General features: G+C 38.5%; 3 protein-coding genes across 4 annotated transcripts; 2 read left to right on the forward strand and 1 right to left on the reverse strand.

Moving 5' to 3' along the window:
* Positions 1-1,969: 1,969 nt before the first annotated feature.
* On the forward strand, positions 1,970-6,793 carry LOC149019654 (blue-light photoreceptor PHR2-like). The gene is made up of 4 exons (XM_089153622.1): positions 1,970-3,151; positions 4,831-5,045; positions 5,141-5,236; positions 6,472-6,793. Exons 1-4 carry the CDS (start codon positions 2,153-2,155, stop codon positions 6,551-6,553), a joined length of 1,392 nt encoding a protein of 463 aa, XP_089009748.1. The 5' UTR covers positions 1,970-2,152; the 3' UTR covers positions 6,554-6,793.
* A 356-nt stretch (positions 6,794-7,149) lies between these two features.
* On the reverse strand, positions 7,150-9,095 carry LOC149019655 (Pentatricopeptide repeat (PPR) superfamily protein). Its single transcript, XM_089153620.1, has one exon. The coding sequence runs from the start codon at positions 9,019-9,021 to the stop codon at positions 7,330-7,332; it is 1,692 nt and encodes a 563-aa protein (XP_089009746.1). The 5' UTR covers positions 9,022-9,095; the 3' UTR covers positions 7,150-7,329.
* On the forward strand, positions 8,719-14,891 carry ATOEP16-4 (Mitochondrial import inner membrane translocase subunit Tim17/Tim22/Tim23 family protein). 2 transcript variants are annotated; one of them, XM_089153626.1, is made up of 7 exons: positions 8,719-9,326; positions 9,411-9,462; positions 9,581-9,612; positions 9,704-9,737; positions 10,781-10,848; positions 13,830-13,998; positions 14,356-14,891. In XM_089153626.1, the coding sequence occupies exons 1-6, from the start codon at positions 9,255-9,257 to the stop codon at positions 13,962-13,964; spliced, it is 393 nt and encodes a 130-aa protein (XP_089009752.1). In that variant the 5' UTR covers positions 8,719-9,254; the 3' UTR covers positions 13,965-13,998; positions 14,356-14,891. The 2 variants fall into 2 exon arrangements, with proteins under 2 accessions (XP_089009752.1, XP_089009751.1); XM_089153625.1 differs by having other exon boundaries at positions 13,830-14,891.
* Positions 14,892-16,266: the final 1,375 nt, after the last annotated feature.

Here is a 16,266-nt window from a genome sequence, read left to right on the forward strand (position 1 = left end):
ATAAAATGTTATTTCAAGTGATTAGAGGCAATCCTGTTGTTTTTCCGAGTTAGGGCAACTGAAAAACTAACATCTCAAGGTTCATGTCGTTCTTTATCGTGTATAGTCCAAAATCACCATTGAATTAAAAAGATTTTAATGAATTTGAACCATGTGTCTTGAAACATGTTCATGATTGCTTTATCAATTAAGCTAAAGATTCATAAATAAAAAAAGATTTTTTAAGACATCAACACCTAGTATTTTGTTTTTCCTTTTTTTTTCTTTTACCACCAAACACTGTTGCCTATGCTGAAGTAAACCTATGGATATTTTGGTACAAATTGCGACTCCAAATAAAGGTGAATATGATGTATGGGGTTTTACCATCTCTTACATGCTTCATTAGTTAATTACTTGTAATCAAATCCTCTTTTTCCACCTTAAACAAGTAAGATTACAACAAACAAGTCAGTAACCAACTGCAATTCTGTCTCAAAATTTGAATCCACAAAAGAAAAACACCTTTTACTAACTCAAGAAAAACACCTTTTACTAACTCAAGGTGCAAAAAACTTTAATTTGCATCGGGTTTGGTGGCAGTCTCCACCTTTGTTTATGTCTGAAAATTTTTGTTTTGTCCCCAGCAAGTTATACTTGGAGGCTTTTCAATAAAGTTCATCATTTCCATTTGAAAAAAACTCAAGAAAGACAATTGTATCAAAACAAATCTCTTAAACAAGAAGGTTACACTACAGTTAGACCCAATCACTAATCAAATTTCTTATAGAGTTTTTATTCTTTCGAACACCAAATATTCTGTGAGAAGATCGAATTCCTGGTGTGAATTTCCACTTTAGAGGTCGATCTGAGTCTAAAACAGAACATCTTAGAACAATGTTATGAAATTAAGGAAGGTATACAACGAGATCTTTACACTTAGGGAGAGCAACCAATGGAACCAAAGAAGAGGATTTAAACGAAAAGAATGAAAATGAAAAAGAAAATCTAAATCAGAGATCTAAATGAAAAGAAACCCAAATCAAAAATACATTCTTCATACTCGTTGATGGTACTGCAACACTCGAAAATACCTTCAAATGACCTTGTATTACCTTCGAGACGGGAGATGTTGTTCACAAAGATACGAGAGTGAGGACAACTTGAAATATTATATTGAAGCCTTTATGTTTGACATGTCAGATTTCATAAAAATTTTTCAATGAAATTTATTTCGCACAATATTTTATGCTAACAACAATTAAATTATTTTTTGAAAATAAAATATCAATTTATATTTGAAAAATTACATAAAACAAAATAATTTTATCAAGTCCATTTTTTCAAGTTTTTATAATAAATAAATAAATAAATTATAAAGAAGTGTAATTAGTCTAAACCACCAAAGGCTTGGTTTAAATACAATACTGACGTCTCCATTATCAAACAATGTCAAATTGCTCAAGTGAAAGGAGTTATTAGAGACCATAGTAGATCTTTTCGAGACGGATTCACAAAAAATGTGTGATGTAATAAAGTTCTAAAAGCTGAACTTTTAGCATTGAAGTAAGGATTGGACATGCTCTCAATATGAGGACATAGTCTATTGAAATATGAAATTCGACTCTTGCCAAGCTATCCTATTTCTTCATCCTTACTCGAAGATTCAATAAAAGTTTGGAATCATTATGAATGACATCTTGAAATAGAAATGGAAATCTTGAAATTCATACAATAGCCACCTCCAGAATTAGAGGAATTTCTTTGGATTGATATATTGGTTGAGCTAAATTATTATTATTATTATTATTATTTGTTTGGTTTTGTTTTCTATTGGGTCTTGTGTGAGCCCGTGTTTTGTCTATTCTACAAATAAATAAATAAAACCAACTGTTATCTTTGGGTAATCAAACGGTCCTTACTTTCAAACGAACGGTATATGTTGCGAAGCAGCAACATCTTTGCAATCGACGAGCACTACCGTATGAAATCGGATAACGAGAATCTAACAAAACGGTTCGAAGGGTTGGTTCGCCGTGGCCGGTAAGCTTTCATTGGTGTTAGGTAGCAGAGTGAGTTCAGAGCGAAGTGGTGCAAAGAGTAAGGAGAGAGAGAAGCAGGAAGAAGAGAAGTTATCAGTTCCCGAGTTCAATCTCCGAAGAAACCTCAAAAAATGGATGTCAATCTACGAGTTGCAGAACAACTAGAGACCAAAGTGGAAGAAGAACACGACGAAATTGCATCCCCACCTTCCAATTCCAAACCCACCTCTCTGATTACTCCTCCATTAACCACAGCTTCAATCTCTCTCTCCCTCTCAACCATTCTCCCAACTCATCTCCTTTTCCCTCCCAAGCCCTCTTCTCTACTCTCTGCAACTCCCAACAAAATCAAAATCCCCTCTCAAATTTCCTCCCTGTCTCACCTTTCCCTCACTTCGTCATCCCAATCTCCTCCCAAGTCATCTTTCAGCTCCACCTTCTCTGCTTCTCCACTTCAAGCCCCTCTTTCTCGCGGCCACCGCCGGTCCTCTGAACCGTCTAACCTCGCCGGAGTCCGTCGTTGTTCCATCGTGTGGTTCCGAAATGACCTTCGTGTGCACGACAATGAGTGCCTCAACACTGCCCAGAACGAGTCCATTTCGGTCCTCCCCGTCTACTGCTTCGACCCTCGTGACTACGGCAAGTCCTCCTCCGGATTCGATAAGACGGGGCCGTACCGTGCTACTTTCTTGATTGAATCCGTCTCTGATCTGCGCCGGAATCTGCAGTCCAGAGGGTCTAACCTAGTTGTCAGGATTGGGAAGCCGGAGATTGTTTTAGTTGATTTGGCGAAGGCCGTTGGGGCTGATGCTGTCTATGCACATAGGGAGGTTTCGCATGATGAGGTTCGTGCTGAGGAGAAGATTGAGGCGGCAATGAAGGAGGAAGGTGTGGAGGTGAAATTCTTCTGGGGGAGCACCTTGTATCACCTCGATGATTTGCCGTTTAAGCTGGAGGAAATGCCGTCCAATTACGGTGGGTTTAGGGAGAAAGTGAAACCTTTGGAAGTGAGGAATACAATTGCGGCTTTAGATCAACTGAAGGGTTTGCCAGCTAGAGGAGATGTAGAGCCTGGTGAGATTCCGACGTTGCTGGATCTGGGGCTCAACCCAAGCGCAACAATGTCTAAGGTTCGGTTGTTTAGTCTACTTTTAATGGTTATCAATTTCATTGAATTTAACGAAGAAATACTTTTCCTTTTTCTTAATTTGAACCCAGTTTGTGATATCAAATGGAGGCTGATTTACGTCTCGTTATTCTCCATTAACAGTACACGAACTTCCAATCTGGTATCATGCAATGAAATAAAATTTGAAAGAAAAATCTTCACAGCAGAGCAAATTGAAATTGGTTTAGTAATGTTTTGAATCCATGGCTTTCTTAGTGGTGGCTTTAGCTTTGAAGCTAACCCATTGTACAGGTATCTCATTTCAGACCTCCTAGTTGGTTGGAAACTTTAAAAGTGCCTGCTAGTTGGTATATAACTCTTGGAGTGTGAAATCTTTTTGGTTATTCCATTTGTGAGATGTCTGTTTTCATAAGATACTACATTATTTGATTTGCCAGTTCACATTGTCATACTTTAGATTGTCAGAACTGTTTTCTGGATACTTAGGATATGGGGAAAAAATGATCAAAGCATTACCTCTTTTAAGCTATCAATTATTTTCTACTCTTCATAGGACATATCTTCTTGATCAACTTTGAATTGCGAGACTATGGTTTCTATCTATTAGGTATCTGGACCAAAGATTAGCGTTACTACATACCACACCCATTTGAAAACAGGACAATTATATCATTAATTACATTCAACTATGTTGTTTGTTTTTGACGCTTTGCCACATCTTATTTTCATCTCTTCGTGTGCATGTGTGTGGTGCACACTGAAAATATCTTTCTAATGCCATGATAACTTTTTTTTTTTATACTAAATAAAAGCATGATATTACTTAGGATAACAGATACATAGAGTTGTGAGATCTATTACATTTAGTGTCTTATTATAATCTAAGGAGGACATAAAAGCTAGGTGCTTAAACCAATGATAACTTATAACTGTCATTATGGATGTTCCAACTGCTTATCTCAAAATCTTGAGCTGTTGGGGGCCACAAGACGGTATATCAATGTGTAACAACCCCATCTCCCCCCCCCCCCCCAAACCCAAAAAAAAAAAAGAAAAGGGGGGGGGGAGTGGGGAAGAAAAACCCACCAAGAGGGAAGCAGACAAAAAAAACCAAAGACAGACAGAACTTTGAACGTGATGCCATCTTGTAGAACTATGGGGACAGAATGTGTGGAGACAGGCACAACTCCCACTTGTCAGGGTTGAATACCTGATTTTCCGGCTTTGGTACCATGTTACAACCACTTACCCCAAAAGCCTGGTCACCACAATGCATATGAGCTTGACATAGCAATGAATATTTTTACACTTAGCCACTGTGCTTCACTAATAAAAAAACCAAGGAACAGTGAGACATGAGATATTGAAGACTTGGACAATTCTGCATGCTGTATGAAAAAATATCTCACATTAAGTTTATCGTTTTAGGTAGATGAGATGGTTAATAGATGTACATTTTGAAGGATGGCAGTTTATATGGTGATTTCTTAAACCTTTTGTGTGTTCTACTGCTTTCAAGTTCTTCCACATTTGAATTTTGAATATTTCCACATCAAGTGCTGAATATGATTTGTTATTGATAAATTGGCACTCTTCAACCATCCATCATGGGAAGAGGATATTTTGTTCCTGCTCTAGCTATTATTGCCATAAATGATTTGGTTGGTTCATGTTAACTAGGATGGAAAGCCAGCTGCAAATGCTTCTCTTGTGGGAGGGGAAACTGAAGCACTACAGAGGGTTAGAAAATTTACAGTGGAATGTCAGGTACAGCCCAACAAAGGAGATGGTAGCATATATGGTGCAAACTTCTCCTGTAAAATCTCCCCATGGTTGGCTATGGGATGCCCATCTCCTCGTTTTATGTTTGATGAGCTAAAAAAGTCTGCCACCAGGTGCTGTAGTCTTATCTTTCCTAGGCGTAGAATTTTTCTATTTGTATCAGTGTTCCACAGAGTTGTTCTTACTTAAACAATCTCTTTATTTGTAGAATAACTGCTTCAATCCGGAAAGATGGTGGTTCTGGCCCGTCTGACACTGGAATGAACTGGCTGATGTATGAGCTTTTATGGAGAGATTTCTTCAGGTAACTGATATAGCCTGAAACCTGACGTTTCTATGAAGCAGCTTTTACTTGTGGTTGGTATTTTTCTCCAAACAGAGGAACAAAAAGTAATTTGCCTGCACCTTGACTTATTTCTTTTTATTTAATGGCCATGAGGAAATTTAATGTTGCTGTCTGCCGGACTGCAGAACCAATCTCTATATAGCATATTAGGGAATGTTCAGCTTCATTGAGGAGGCTTGACAGGTTAGACTTATACACCCTCTAGGATGCCTAAAGATCCAAGCTTATGTACCTTTCTGGTTAAAGTTCCTATGCTTTTCTGATTGTCAGAGGTGGTACATGGACTGTCAAGCCTATGTATCTACTAGACATCCTTGGATCTCTGCTCCTAAGTTGTTTGATAGAAGTCCAAAACATAAGCATGCACCAAACAGGAATTTTTTTGCTGTTAAATTGTGGTAGGCCCCTAGGAGCAAGCCAGTGGAGGAAGGAGAGTGGGTGGAGACCTTAACCAAGGGGGGAACCATAACCAGTTACTGGTGGGGGATAAAAAGGGGGGGGGGGGTGAGTCCTGAGGAGTGGGCATCGGTTTTTTTGTGGAGAGTTTTTGGGCTGCCTTTGGCTGAGGGGCAGCATACGATGTAGGGGGTGACTAACACCATCAAAACCTGGTTTGTTTGATCAGTTTCCTTGCTTTTGATCGTTGTATGATTGTCCTTGATTATTCCAGCAATACCCTTTCATATTTTGTGTGTTCGTCAGGAGGTTCCTGACAAATTGCATATTTGGTCTACCAGAGTTTACACTTGCTTTATTATAGCCTACACCGACTATCTCAAGACTGATCTTTATGTTTGATATGTTCACTATCCTCGCTGCGTAACTGAAAACTAATGATCTGGAATCTGCTTTAGAGCACAGCTGATTAAGGACTTAGATAAAATTGATCCAGCTGGTAAGGAGTTGCAGTGAGTTAGGACTGAGTTATTTTGGTTGTCTTACCCCAAGAAAAGGAAAAATAAAGAGAGTTGTGTGGGTTCCAACCATTATGATTTGATACTTGATAAATCTGGAGTGATTGAACTTTGCATGTCCTAGACCAAATTGGTTTCCAAGAAAAACGTGACCTATATAAGGACTCACATACCTGAAAGATTGCTAATGGAGAAAATATGATTGAACCATGCTGTTTCAGTGTCATTTGAGGTCTGGTTTGCAAGCTTAACCATGCGTTTCGTTTACGTTTATTTCAGATTCATCACCAAAAAGTACAGCTCTGCCAAGAAACAGCTTGATGCTGCTCCAGCCACAGCTTGCACAGGTGCCCTTGCTTGAGAGAGAGCTCACAATTAAGTTGGAAGGAAATTCCAATGTGAGTTAGAATTTGCCCCTTCTGTTAAATTATCTGACAATGGAATAGTGGAAATGTCACCATTTCTGTTTCTTGGGAGGTGACAGTTTTGTTCAAGAAGACATTTTGTAAGATTGTATATCCTCACAATGAATAAAATTCTGGAATCATCCTGGGAAATGCTTAGTACTGTACTAATGAACCCGACACTTACTTCATTTCAAGTTTATTTCATGACCAAAAAACAGCATGTTTATTTCTTGTATGTCAACATGTGGACTTATTGCTGAAAATGATCTTTCTCTAGTTACCGGAGATGGAGATCACAGGCTGAAGAATTTGTGCGGTCTTCTGTCTGGGTCTATAAACAACATGACTAGTCAGCATTCTTTGTCATCATTAAAAAACTGAAAAAAAATAATTGTATCTTAATGTGAAATCTTTGCTTACACATAAGAGTGCCTAAAACCATTTCCCTTCCACAAAAAATCTCTTCAAGGGAGATGTTTCGTATATATGTTAGATCTATGTATGTACATGCACTGCAGGTCGGGCCTCTTCCTGATATCCTTGCTACTGTTTGGCAAAGAACGAAGGCAAATTACGAGGGCAACTTGCATGAATACGCGGCACTGAAGTTGAACCGGCAAATTTCACAATATGGTTCTTCTAATTCTGCTTTCTCCACTGTAGCCATTTAATGTCATGTCTTATGAAGACAGAAATCTCTTCCCTACCCCCTGGATACTGGTAGATGAAATCACCAATAATCTCTACAGGAGCATAAACCATGTGTGAAATGGTGAAAGCGATTGCAATCTCTGACGATGATCTCCCGGTCAAAAACCACAGACGTCATCTTGATGAACTCATGACAATCACTGCATATCCTGAGATTCTTGACAATATGTATTGGTGTACCAGGACTTGTCTTCAGAAAGCTGAAGGCAATTGCCAGCTTCTCACTATGAAAGGACAAGGCTAATTCCCTTCCTTCCTCATCCAAGTCTAGCAATACTTCCCCAGTATTCCCCACATAACCTTCCTTCTTCAACCTCTTCATCATCTCCTCTAGCATCAAGTAGATCTCATGGGCTTCTGGATGTGATTTATCTCCAACAAGAAACTCATGTAACACACCTCCCACCTCAACCAGGCTGCATCCAGGTAGCTTCTTTATCCCCTTTTCTTCCATTTGACCTCTCACATATCTTACATCTTCCCATCTACCCATCTTTGCATAAACATTTGACAGAAGCACATAGGCTCCACTATTACTGGGTTCTAACCTGATCAATTCTTTGAGGGAAATCTCACATGTCTTGATGCTTCCATGCATCCTAGAACCACTGAGAAGGGCTCCCCATGCAGGGACATCAGGTTTCATAGGCATAGATTTTATCAAACTCAATGCCTCATCTATCAGCCCGGCTCTTCCATAAAGGTCAACCATGCAACCGTAGTGTTGAATCTGGGGAGTGATACTAAACTCTTCAGTCATCCTCTTAAAATAGGCCTTCCCCTCATTCACAAGGCCTTCATGTACACAAGCACAAAGAATACCAAGGAATGTGACAGCATTAGGCCTAACTCCTTGATCTTGCATCTTTGAGAACATAGCAAAGCACTCTTCTCCGAACCCATACATGGCCAAGCCAGATATCATTGCACTCCAAGCCATCACATCCTTCTTAGGACCCAAACTGTCAAACACAGACCTTGCCTTTTCAATGCTTCCACATTTTGCATACATATCTATCAAAGAAGTCCCTAACACCACATTCATTTCCATTCCACATTTGTCAATGTAAGCATGTGCCCACTTACCATGCTCTAGTGCCCCTAACCGCCCACAGGCTGAAAGAACACTAGACATGGTGAACTCATTTGGCCGTACAGGGTCCAATTCTAATGACTGCATTGCTCGAAACAATGATAGAGCTTCTCTATATTTACCACATCTTATATACCCGTTTATCATACAACTCCAAGAGATAACATTTCGTTGAGGCATTCTGTCGAATACCTCCAGGGCAGTACCTATACGACCTATTTTAACATAGGAAGCGATGATTGAATTCCAAGTGGGCAGGTCAGGGTTTAGAATCTCATCAAAAACTTGGTGGGCAGAATTTGAATCGCCAGTAGAAGAGTACATACTGATAAGAGAACTTTGAATGAATGGGTCAGAGACATGCCCCAAGCTAAGAATCTGAGCATGTACTAGCTTTCCAAAGTGGAGATGAGGAGGAGAATCGAAACATTGGAGGAGGAAAGGGAAGGTGTAGAAGTCGGGCTCGACGCCATGGAAGCGCATGCGCAGGTAAACGGATAAAGGAGAAACCTGGGTTTTCGCTCGTATGAGGTTGTTCCAGGTGAAAGAATCAACTGTCGGGTGGGAAAGGTGAAGAGACGGATGAGTTGATGATAACAGCTTCGTCGGTACTCTCATCTCTAGCTATGGAAGCCAAGTTGGAAATTTTGGATTTGCAGACATTCAAATTTTCGGTGAAAGTTTGGTAAGAGTAAGACTGAAACTTCCACCAGTAAAAGAAAAAAATTAAAACTTCAACCGGGACGAACGGCTAGGATCTCTTGATTCAGTGGGACCTACATTTCCGAGTTCAGAAAAGATCGGTTAAGACCATTTCTATAGAGGATCGAATAGGGCTACAACGAAAAACCATGGAGGATGAATACGAAGACGATATTCCCTGCTCTTCCATTGCAGTTGATTCCATTACCCGTTTTGCAACGGTACCTGTTTTTCCATCTTCTTCTTCTTCTTCTTTTGTTCGTGATATTGTTTTCAATCCAATGAAAATGTGTTTGTGTTTTTAGGCGGGAATTATCTGGGGTTTGTGTGTAGGACCATACGATGGCCGGAAAAGAGGTAACTGAAACACAGATTGTCTTCGACTACCGAATTACAGTTTTTCATTTATCTTTTTCTCTCCAGTGATTCGATTCGTCTGAAATTTGAGGTGTATGATTTTCTGTTTTTGTTTTAGGTCTGTCGGGCATTGCTCAGGGATCTTTTGTGGTAAGAATCTTTCTGATTCATTAGTTAAGCAAACGTTATGTTCCATTGCAAATTTATCTGATAATTCCTTTATGTGACCCGTCTTTTGCAGGTGAAGTCAGCTGGCAGATATGGCCTACAATGTGGTAATTCCATCGCCTTGGAAATTTGTAATATGATGATGTGGTTGTGAGTTTTTTTTTTTTTTTTTTCTTCTTTTGGGTGGTTGGTTGTGCTGTTGATCTCAATTATAATTTGGTAGCTTAAGGGTACCTTTGATGCTGCCTGCAGACAAATGAAGGGAAAACAATGGCAGTTCAACTCCCTCTTTTTGGGCCAATTTCGGGCAACCTGCAACTCTTTCTTTCTTTCTCAGTCCTGTTCCATTTAACCTGAAACCTCATCACCCATATTCTCCGTTCACTTATCCTTACCAGTGGACCTATATTCCAACTCTGGTTTCATGCCATTTCATTTCCTTGCTCTATTCTGGCCACACAGTATCGATGTCCAATCATATCAATATCAAGCTAGAATCATCTGTTTTTTAATATTTCAGCCATTAATCCATCACACACGAGTCTCCACTCGACTGGAAAAGTTCCTTTTCTGAACCCTAGTTTGTGAACTGTAAATTACCTCCTATTGAGACTTAGTTCTGCTCAGACTGCTCAATTCCAACTCTATGGAATTCCCATGTTTATGTCATATGAGAAGAAGCAATAAAACTGCAAGTATCAAGGAATGTATTGATATTTCATTATTACTCACATAGGAGTTTACTTTCTGGTCCCTAATTTGTGATTTTCTGATTCACTATTGTCCGCTTAATGTGTAATTGTCATGATATGTACAATAGAACAAGAGGCAACTGAAAATAAATCTATGGGACTTTACTGATATCCATTTCGAAGCTTAAATGATTCACAAATCCTCTTTCGTAATGTTCTTGGAAGCTTAACTTGTGTACACATCCTCTTTTTTAATGTTCTACTTATTTTAAACCCTCTCAATTATGTGATCAGTCTTCTGTTTCCATTCATCTATGTCACTTTCTAGCTGCTCCTAATTTAGTTTTAACTCTAGACTCTCGGTTCTTTTGTTTTTGTCTTTGTCCTATTGGATCTCATGTTGATCCTTTTTCTCCTCCCAAGTCTGATAATCTTTTCTCTTTTATGTTTGAAATTAGGACTTTTTGCCGGACTCTTTACTGTTACACGCTGCGGAATTCAACGATATCGCAAACAGAAGGATTGGGTCAGCTTCCTGGTTTTTTTACGTTCTTTTGATTGTTTCTTAGCAACTTCCTTTTCCATGTTTGTATTATATTTTCACTAAAAGAAATGTAAGAGTCTAAGAGAGAATTTGTGTTTTTAAATTTCTGGTCCATAATGGCGGATTCCCTCCCAACTCTCAAAAGAGAGTTAGCTCAGAGTGAGTACTTCGATTCACATTAAACATTTTCTTATTACCTAATTCCCTATATTTCCTATGAAGTTGTAGTAACTCCACTGGGTTCCAGTTAATGAGTTTGTTGGTACATGATTTAATAACGGAAGCGTTTATGGTAGGCTTCTATGTCCTGTTCAATTTATATTAAACCATGAAATATTCTATTTTATGAGGAGAATTTAGTTGTTCATTTTTCGTTGTGTTGAAGAATATTTTCCCATGTTATTGACTTAGAAAGTACTTTGCTGACTTGATCTTCAAGAAGGAAAAAAATTAACCTATTCCATCAGATTTTCTAAATATAGCAGGTCCTTACAGTAGCTTTACTGTTGAGCTACACAGCTACAACTGTGTCTAGTTTTACTGTTCTGCTGCTATATTTGGTGCCTCAAATATTTCTGGCTGAAGGATTACTCCTTAAATGGCACCTAGGTTTTTTTTTGGTGAATAAAGAAATATATTAAAGACAACATCGCCAAGAATACAAAGGGAGAATAATTTTGGGGGGGGGGGGGGAACAAGCGTCTCACGGGGGAGGCCTAAAGGAAGAGGTGAAACTCTAGGCACTAACAATTAGCCTATTCCTGGGAGAGTCAATCACCAGGGGATGGGGAATAAAAAGAAGTCTAGAAGAGACCTCAAAACAGATAGCCTTCCAAATTAAATCATATCAAGGGATCGAGATTTGGAAGATCAACGCCTAAGATTTCGCTCCCACCATAGGTCATTATTTGAGGATTTAAGAAAGGTGTTGTCATTTGAGAAAAAGAAGAAGGAAAAGTATGCTTCTGTGGCCCTGGATGGACTAACTGAAAATATAGGAGACACATTGTAACTTTAGGTAGAGATTTGGGGGAAAACTAAAATGCTCTCATTTCAGTTTCTTGTATAGGTTTGAATGTTTAATGGCCAGTTGTTTTCTGGTATTAGCTAATGCTTTCATTCAGATGCCCAAACATTATGGGAAGATTTGGTTTTTGTGAAGAGCTGAAGATGGAGGTGCAGCATGCAGTGATGATAGTTTACTTGGGAGCGCTGTGTGAGTGTGTGTGTGTGTTTTAAATCACAATATTACTAGTTTGGGAACAGGGTAACTGTGATATGAGCTGCTTGGAATTGCATCTGTTAGTAAGCTTGTCTGAGAAAATCTGTGATGGTGCCTTGCATTCAAGAACATAATTTCTCCATTATAACTTTGTTTGAGGGGACTATAACACAAATACAGAAGTTGCAGGATGAAGAGTAAGATTTGATGGTTGTGGATCCTTAATTTTGTTATCATATCCGAGTGATCTCTAATTAGAACAAGGAAGATGTAAAGATGATTTTAGAGAGAACTCCATAAAGGAAAGATATTGGCAAATAAAGATTTGGACTCTTGTTCAAAGAAAGGGAAACAAGAGAAAATAGAAAGGTAAATGGACAAAGCTGTCAGCAGTTACTCCACACTGGATGTTAAAGCATCAATCACAGTAATAAATATGACTTTCGATGCACCATTCTTTCTCTAAGCAATGCAACTAAAATTCAAAAACTATTATCCTAGCTTTTAATTTGGAAGATTTAAAGCTTCTAACACCATGGAAGCATTGAAATCCAAATACCATATGAAAATCCTTGTTTCAAATGGCTGCATGTGTAGGACTTTAGCATTTTAAGCTACCCTCAGCTATGGTTCCCATTGTTCAATTTGATCATCCCTGTCAGTAGAGAGGTTCGTGGCTCATGGAAAGACTACTCTCTTGTCCAAGTTTCTCTAGGGTTTTACTGAAACCAAAAGTGTGGCTAAAACTCGCAGATGAGGAAGTGTGATTTAATATGATTAATGATTTCCATCTGGCAAAGTGATATAGTGCTGCAGTTGAGAATAGTTGTTACTATAAAAGATTGTTTCTTTAGAACAAGACGAAGTCTCTTGTAGTGGGAGATATTTGACCAATGCAGTTGAGAATAGTTGTTACTAGAAAAGATTGTTTCTTTAGAACAAGATGAAGTCTCTTGTAGTGGGAGATATTTGACCAACGGGAACAATATTATGTGCAGTGCAAAAATTCGTTTTTATTCTCGAGAAAAGAAATTGCATGGCTGAAAATATGCCTCTAGTGTTTCCACTATGCTATGACATGATGTGGCTGAGAAAACATCCATGTCCTTGTATAATTACGGCGTCATGCTATGCGGAAAGCTTGTATTTGAAGTATGGTTGACTTCTTAATGCTTCCATGTGGAAATAGACATCCTCAGTTAGATTGCTATAAGATCTCTCAAGAAACAGATGTTTGACAATATTATGATATTAAGGATATCACCTCATAACGAGGTTCTTGGACAGAAGCTGGTCAAGAGGAATGTGGAAACATGGATAACAGTTTTACTTTTTTGTTTCTCCAATGCAGCTTGAAGCACAATAAGATATTTTTTGCACGTTCAATATTTGATTGAAATTTGTAGATGTATTGCATTGCGTTCCCTCTACCTCAGTATTGGTGTGTTCACATTCAGTTATTGCATGTGTGGCATTACTCTACTTCATTGCTACTTGATCGAGAAATGGAGAAACTTGATTCAGATTCCCCAGTTTATCCCACACATTTTTCTGGCCTAAATAATCTGAATCCATCAAATAGTTATTCTAGACCAGTCTTGTAGATTAGCTAATCAAAGGGCTTCTGACGTTTATACATGTTTCATATATCTTTCTTTAGTTAAGTTCAGCATCATTTGTTTGTAAGATGGTGCTTGATGTTCTGCTCAGTGCTAAAGCATGCTATAACTTCCTTTTGCAGGTAAATGCTTCATTTGCAGGTGCCATTGCTGGGGCAGCTTTTGCTGCAAGGACCCGAAGCTGGATACAGGTCTTTGGAACGGCAGCTTTGGTGTCCACCATATGTTCTGCAGCTGATTATTCAAAGTCAAACTAGTTCTTCTCTAGCTGGAAGCCTGGAAGTTCTTGAGGTTGCAATGGATGTTGCACATCCTTCTCTTATCCTTAATTCAGCTCAGCTGTTCATCCCTATGATCTGGCATTCCCATGTTACTACTGTAGATAAGAAAAATCCATGTTTTTGTTTGTTCTATAATTGAAGAACTTTGGGTCTTTTCCACTTCCCATATTATGGTTTGCCCGAGTTCTAAACCTCCACACTCTGCCCTCAAGATAGCGATTCTGACTTCTAAACCGAGTTTTGAAATCTATACAGTTTTTAAGGGGAAGAAACCCTGGTCAGAATCCTGAGTGGGGTAATTGCCATTTGTTTAATTGAGAACAGTAAAAATTTTCAAGTCAGTGACAGTATTCCTGCCTGCATACAGGGTGAGCCAGTGATTAAGATGCATTGCAGAAGCCGGCATTTAGCCTATTCAAGAGTCTGCGGTTGAGGCCTTTTATCTGTTCACTGTGCGTTGCTTAGCGCAATAGCCATTCAAGTGGGTAAAGTTAAGCCACCAATGCTAAGGAGATCAAAAATTTAGACCATAACCACCAAGCATTCTTGATCAGCTTGATTTTGAAGAAAAAGATCTCTCAATCTGAGAGTACCCTTTGTTTGTACCAACTTTTGGCTATTGCAGGGTTTTTTTTTTTTTTTTTGTTTGTTGTAAGGGTAAAAGTTTGCACGTTTGTTATGTGACAGGAATCTCTTGGCTTTTTTCACATGGTTTTAGTCAATAAATTTGTTTTTTTCTCCCAAATTTTTTTTTTATTTGCCATGAAAATGTAATTTGGCTTTTTATGTAGAGTTATCCCAAAAAGAAACCTTGATGTATCTTTCATTAGCTCATCTAAAATAGATTTTGGCAATTAAAATTGAGAACCTACATAATTGGTCAAGGGGAGGGCAGAGGCTCTAATTAGACCTATAAGCAGATCGGATTCGGCTCGGATATACCAATATCAAAACCTCTATTTGAATCCGAATCCGCTAGAAATTTAGAGAAGACATCCGAATTCAAATTTGAAACTTTGTCGGATATCTGATAATAATCCGATTCGATAAACTATCAAATTATTGATTGGTGATTGTCATTCTTTTTTTATTTTCTTTTCCGATTTCCAATTTCGATTACTAATTTCCGAATCCAATTATTAGCCCCTGCTTTAGAGAAAAGTGTTAATACTTTACTTTAACTCCGATAACCGATTACCGACATTCGAGAAAAGTGTTAATACTTTACTTTAACTCCAATAACCGATTACCGACATTCGATTATCGCCCCCTTTTTAGAGTAAAAAATGTCGAATATTTTACTCTATCTGAATATTATCCAATCCTATAAGCAATTATCCGAATCCGGTTGCTTTGGGGTTGTATGGTAACGATTCTGGCACACTTATTCTGTGTCTTTTTTTTTTTTAATAAGAAAAAGGAAAATTCGGATTATAGTGGTAAGCAGTCATTACAGCTAGTGTGAGACATAGTGTCTTTATAATTAGATCTTATGTGTCCAGTAGTCAGGCTAAGTAGCCAGTACCTTGTTGTGTTTTGTTTTAGATTACAAACTTCTAGTTTCGATGTAATTTGTTTCATCATCGCTAATAAAGGAAAGAGGGTGAGTGATAGTTGTGGTATCTCCCCACCTTTTGTTAGGTATTTGTCTAGAGTTTGATCACACCAAATGCACTGTAGTTGTACATTGGTTTGATTAGCTCTTTTTATTATAGTCCATATAATTAATAATAAAAACTTCAGAAGTTGCCCTGGTTGTGCCTTATCTTGTTGTAGATCCTAAATGATTCTATTTTCAAGCAGTCCTACGTTCCATCTGTCTCCCTATGACTCAGTAGATATACTTGCACACATACACCTAATCAGGAGAAGTTTGTATAATAAATTGTTCTAGATTTTGTGTGGGGTTTAGTAAAAGTGTGCTTAGCACACAATTTCTATGCTAATAAGATGTTCCAAATTAGAGCTTCCTCACACAAAATGACTTCTCGTCAAAACGCGCGGGCACACAAACACACTTGACGGAACGAAGGCTATCGGTGTAGTTTTGCGTTTAAAACTGAAACCCTCAACGAAAACCCTTAACGCTGCCTCAGATCTTCTTCTCTTCTCTCTCCCTCGACGAAAACCCTCGAAGATTTCCAACGCGAAGACAAATGGAATTTTTCTCCGTTCACCGTCGATCACAAAGTTGAAGTTCTCAGTTTCGTCTCTCTCGTTCACGCTTGCTTCTTGAGGTGTTGAAGACAAGGGTTTCGTCTTTCTTGTTCTCGATTTA

This window comes from Hakea prostrata, chromosome 4, assembly GCF_041222555.1.
Source record: "Hakea prostrata isolate BN-2017 chromosome 4, UWA_Hpros_2, whole genome shotgun sequence".
Classification (NCBI taxonomy): Eukaryota; Viridiplantae; Streptophyta; class Magnoliopsida; order Proteales; family Proteaceae; genus Hakea; species Hakea prostrata.

Coding starts and splice junctions, on each gene's coding strand:
- LOC149019654 (XM_089153622.1), top strand. CDS start 2,153: ATGGATGTCAATCTACGAGTTGCAGAACAACTAGAGACCAAAGTGGAA. Junction 3,152..4,830: donor CAAGCGCAACAATGTCTAAG/GTTCGGTTGTTT, acceptor CATGTTAACTAG/GATGGAAAGCCAGCTGCAAA. Junction 5,237..6,471: donor TTATGGAGAGATTTCTTCAG/GTAACTGATATA, acceptor CGTTTATTTCAG/ATTCATCACCAAAAAGTACA.
- ATOEP16-4 (XM_089153625.1), top strand. CDS start 9,255: ATGGAGGATGAATACGAAGACGATATTCCCTGCTCTTCCATTGCAGTT. Junction 9,613..9,703: donor TTGCTCAGGGATCTTTTGTG/GTAAGAATCTTT, acceptor CGTCTTTTGCAG/GTGAAGTCAGCTGGCAGATA. Junction 10,849..13,829: donor ATCGCAAACAGAAGGATTGG/GTCAGCTTCCTG, acceptor TTCCTTTTGCAG/GTAAATGCTTCATTTGCAGG.
- LOC149019655 (XM_089153620.1), bottom strand. CDS start 9,021: ATGAGAGTACCGACGAAGCTGTTATCATCAACTCATCCGTCTCTTCAC.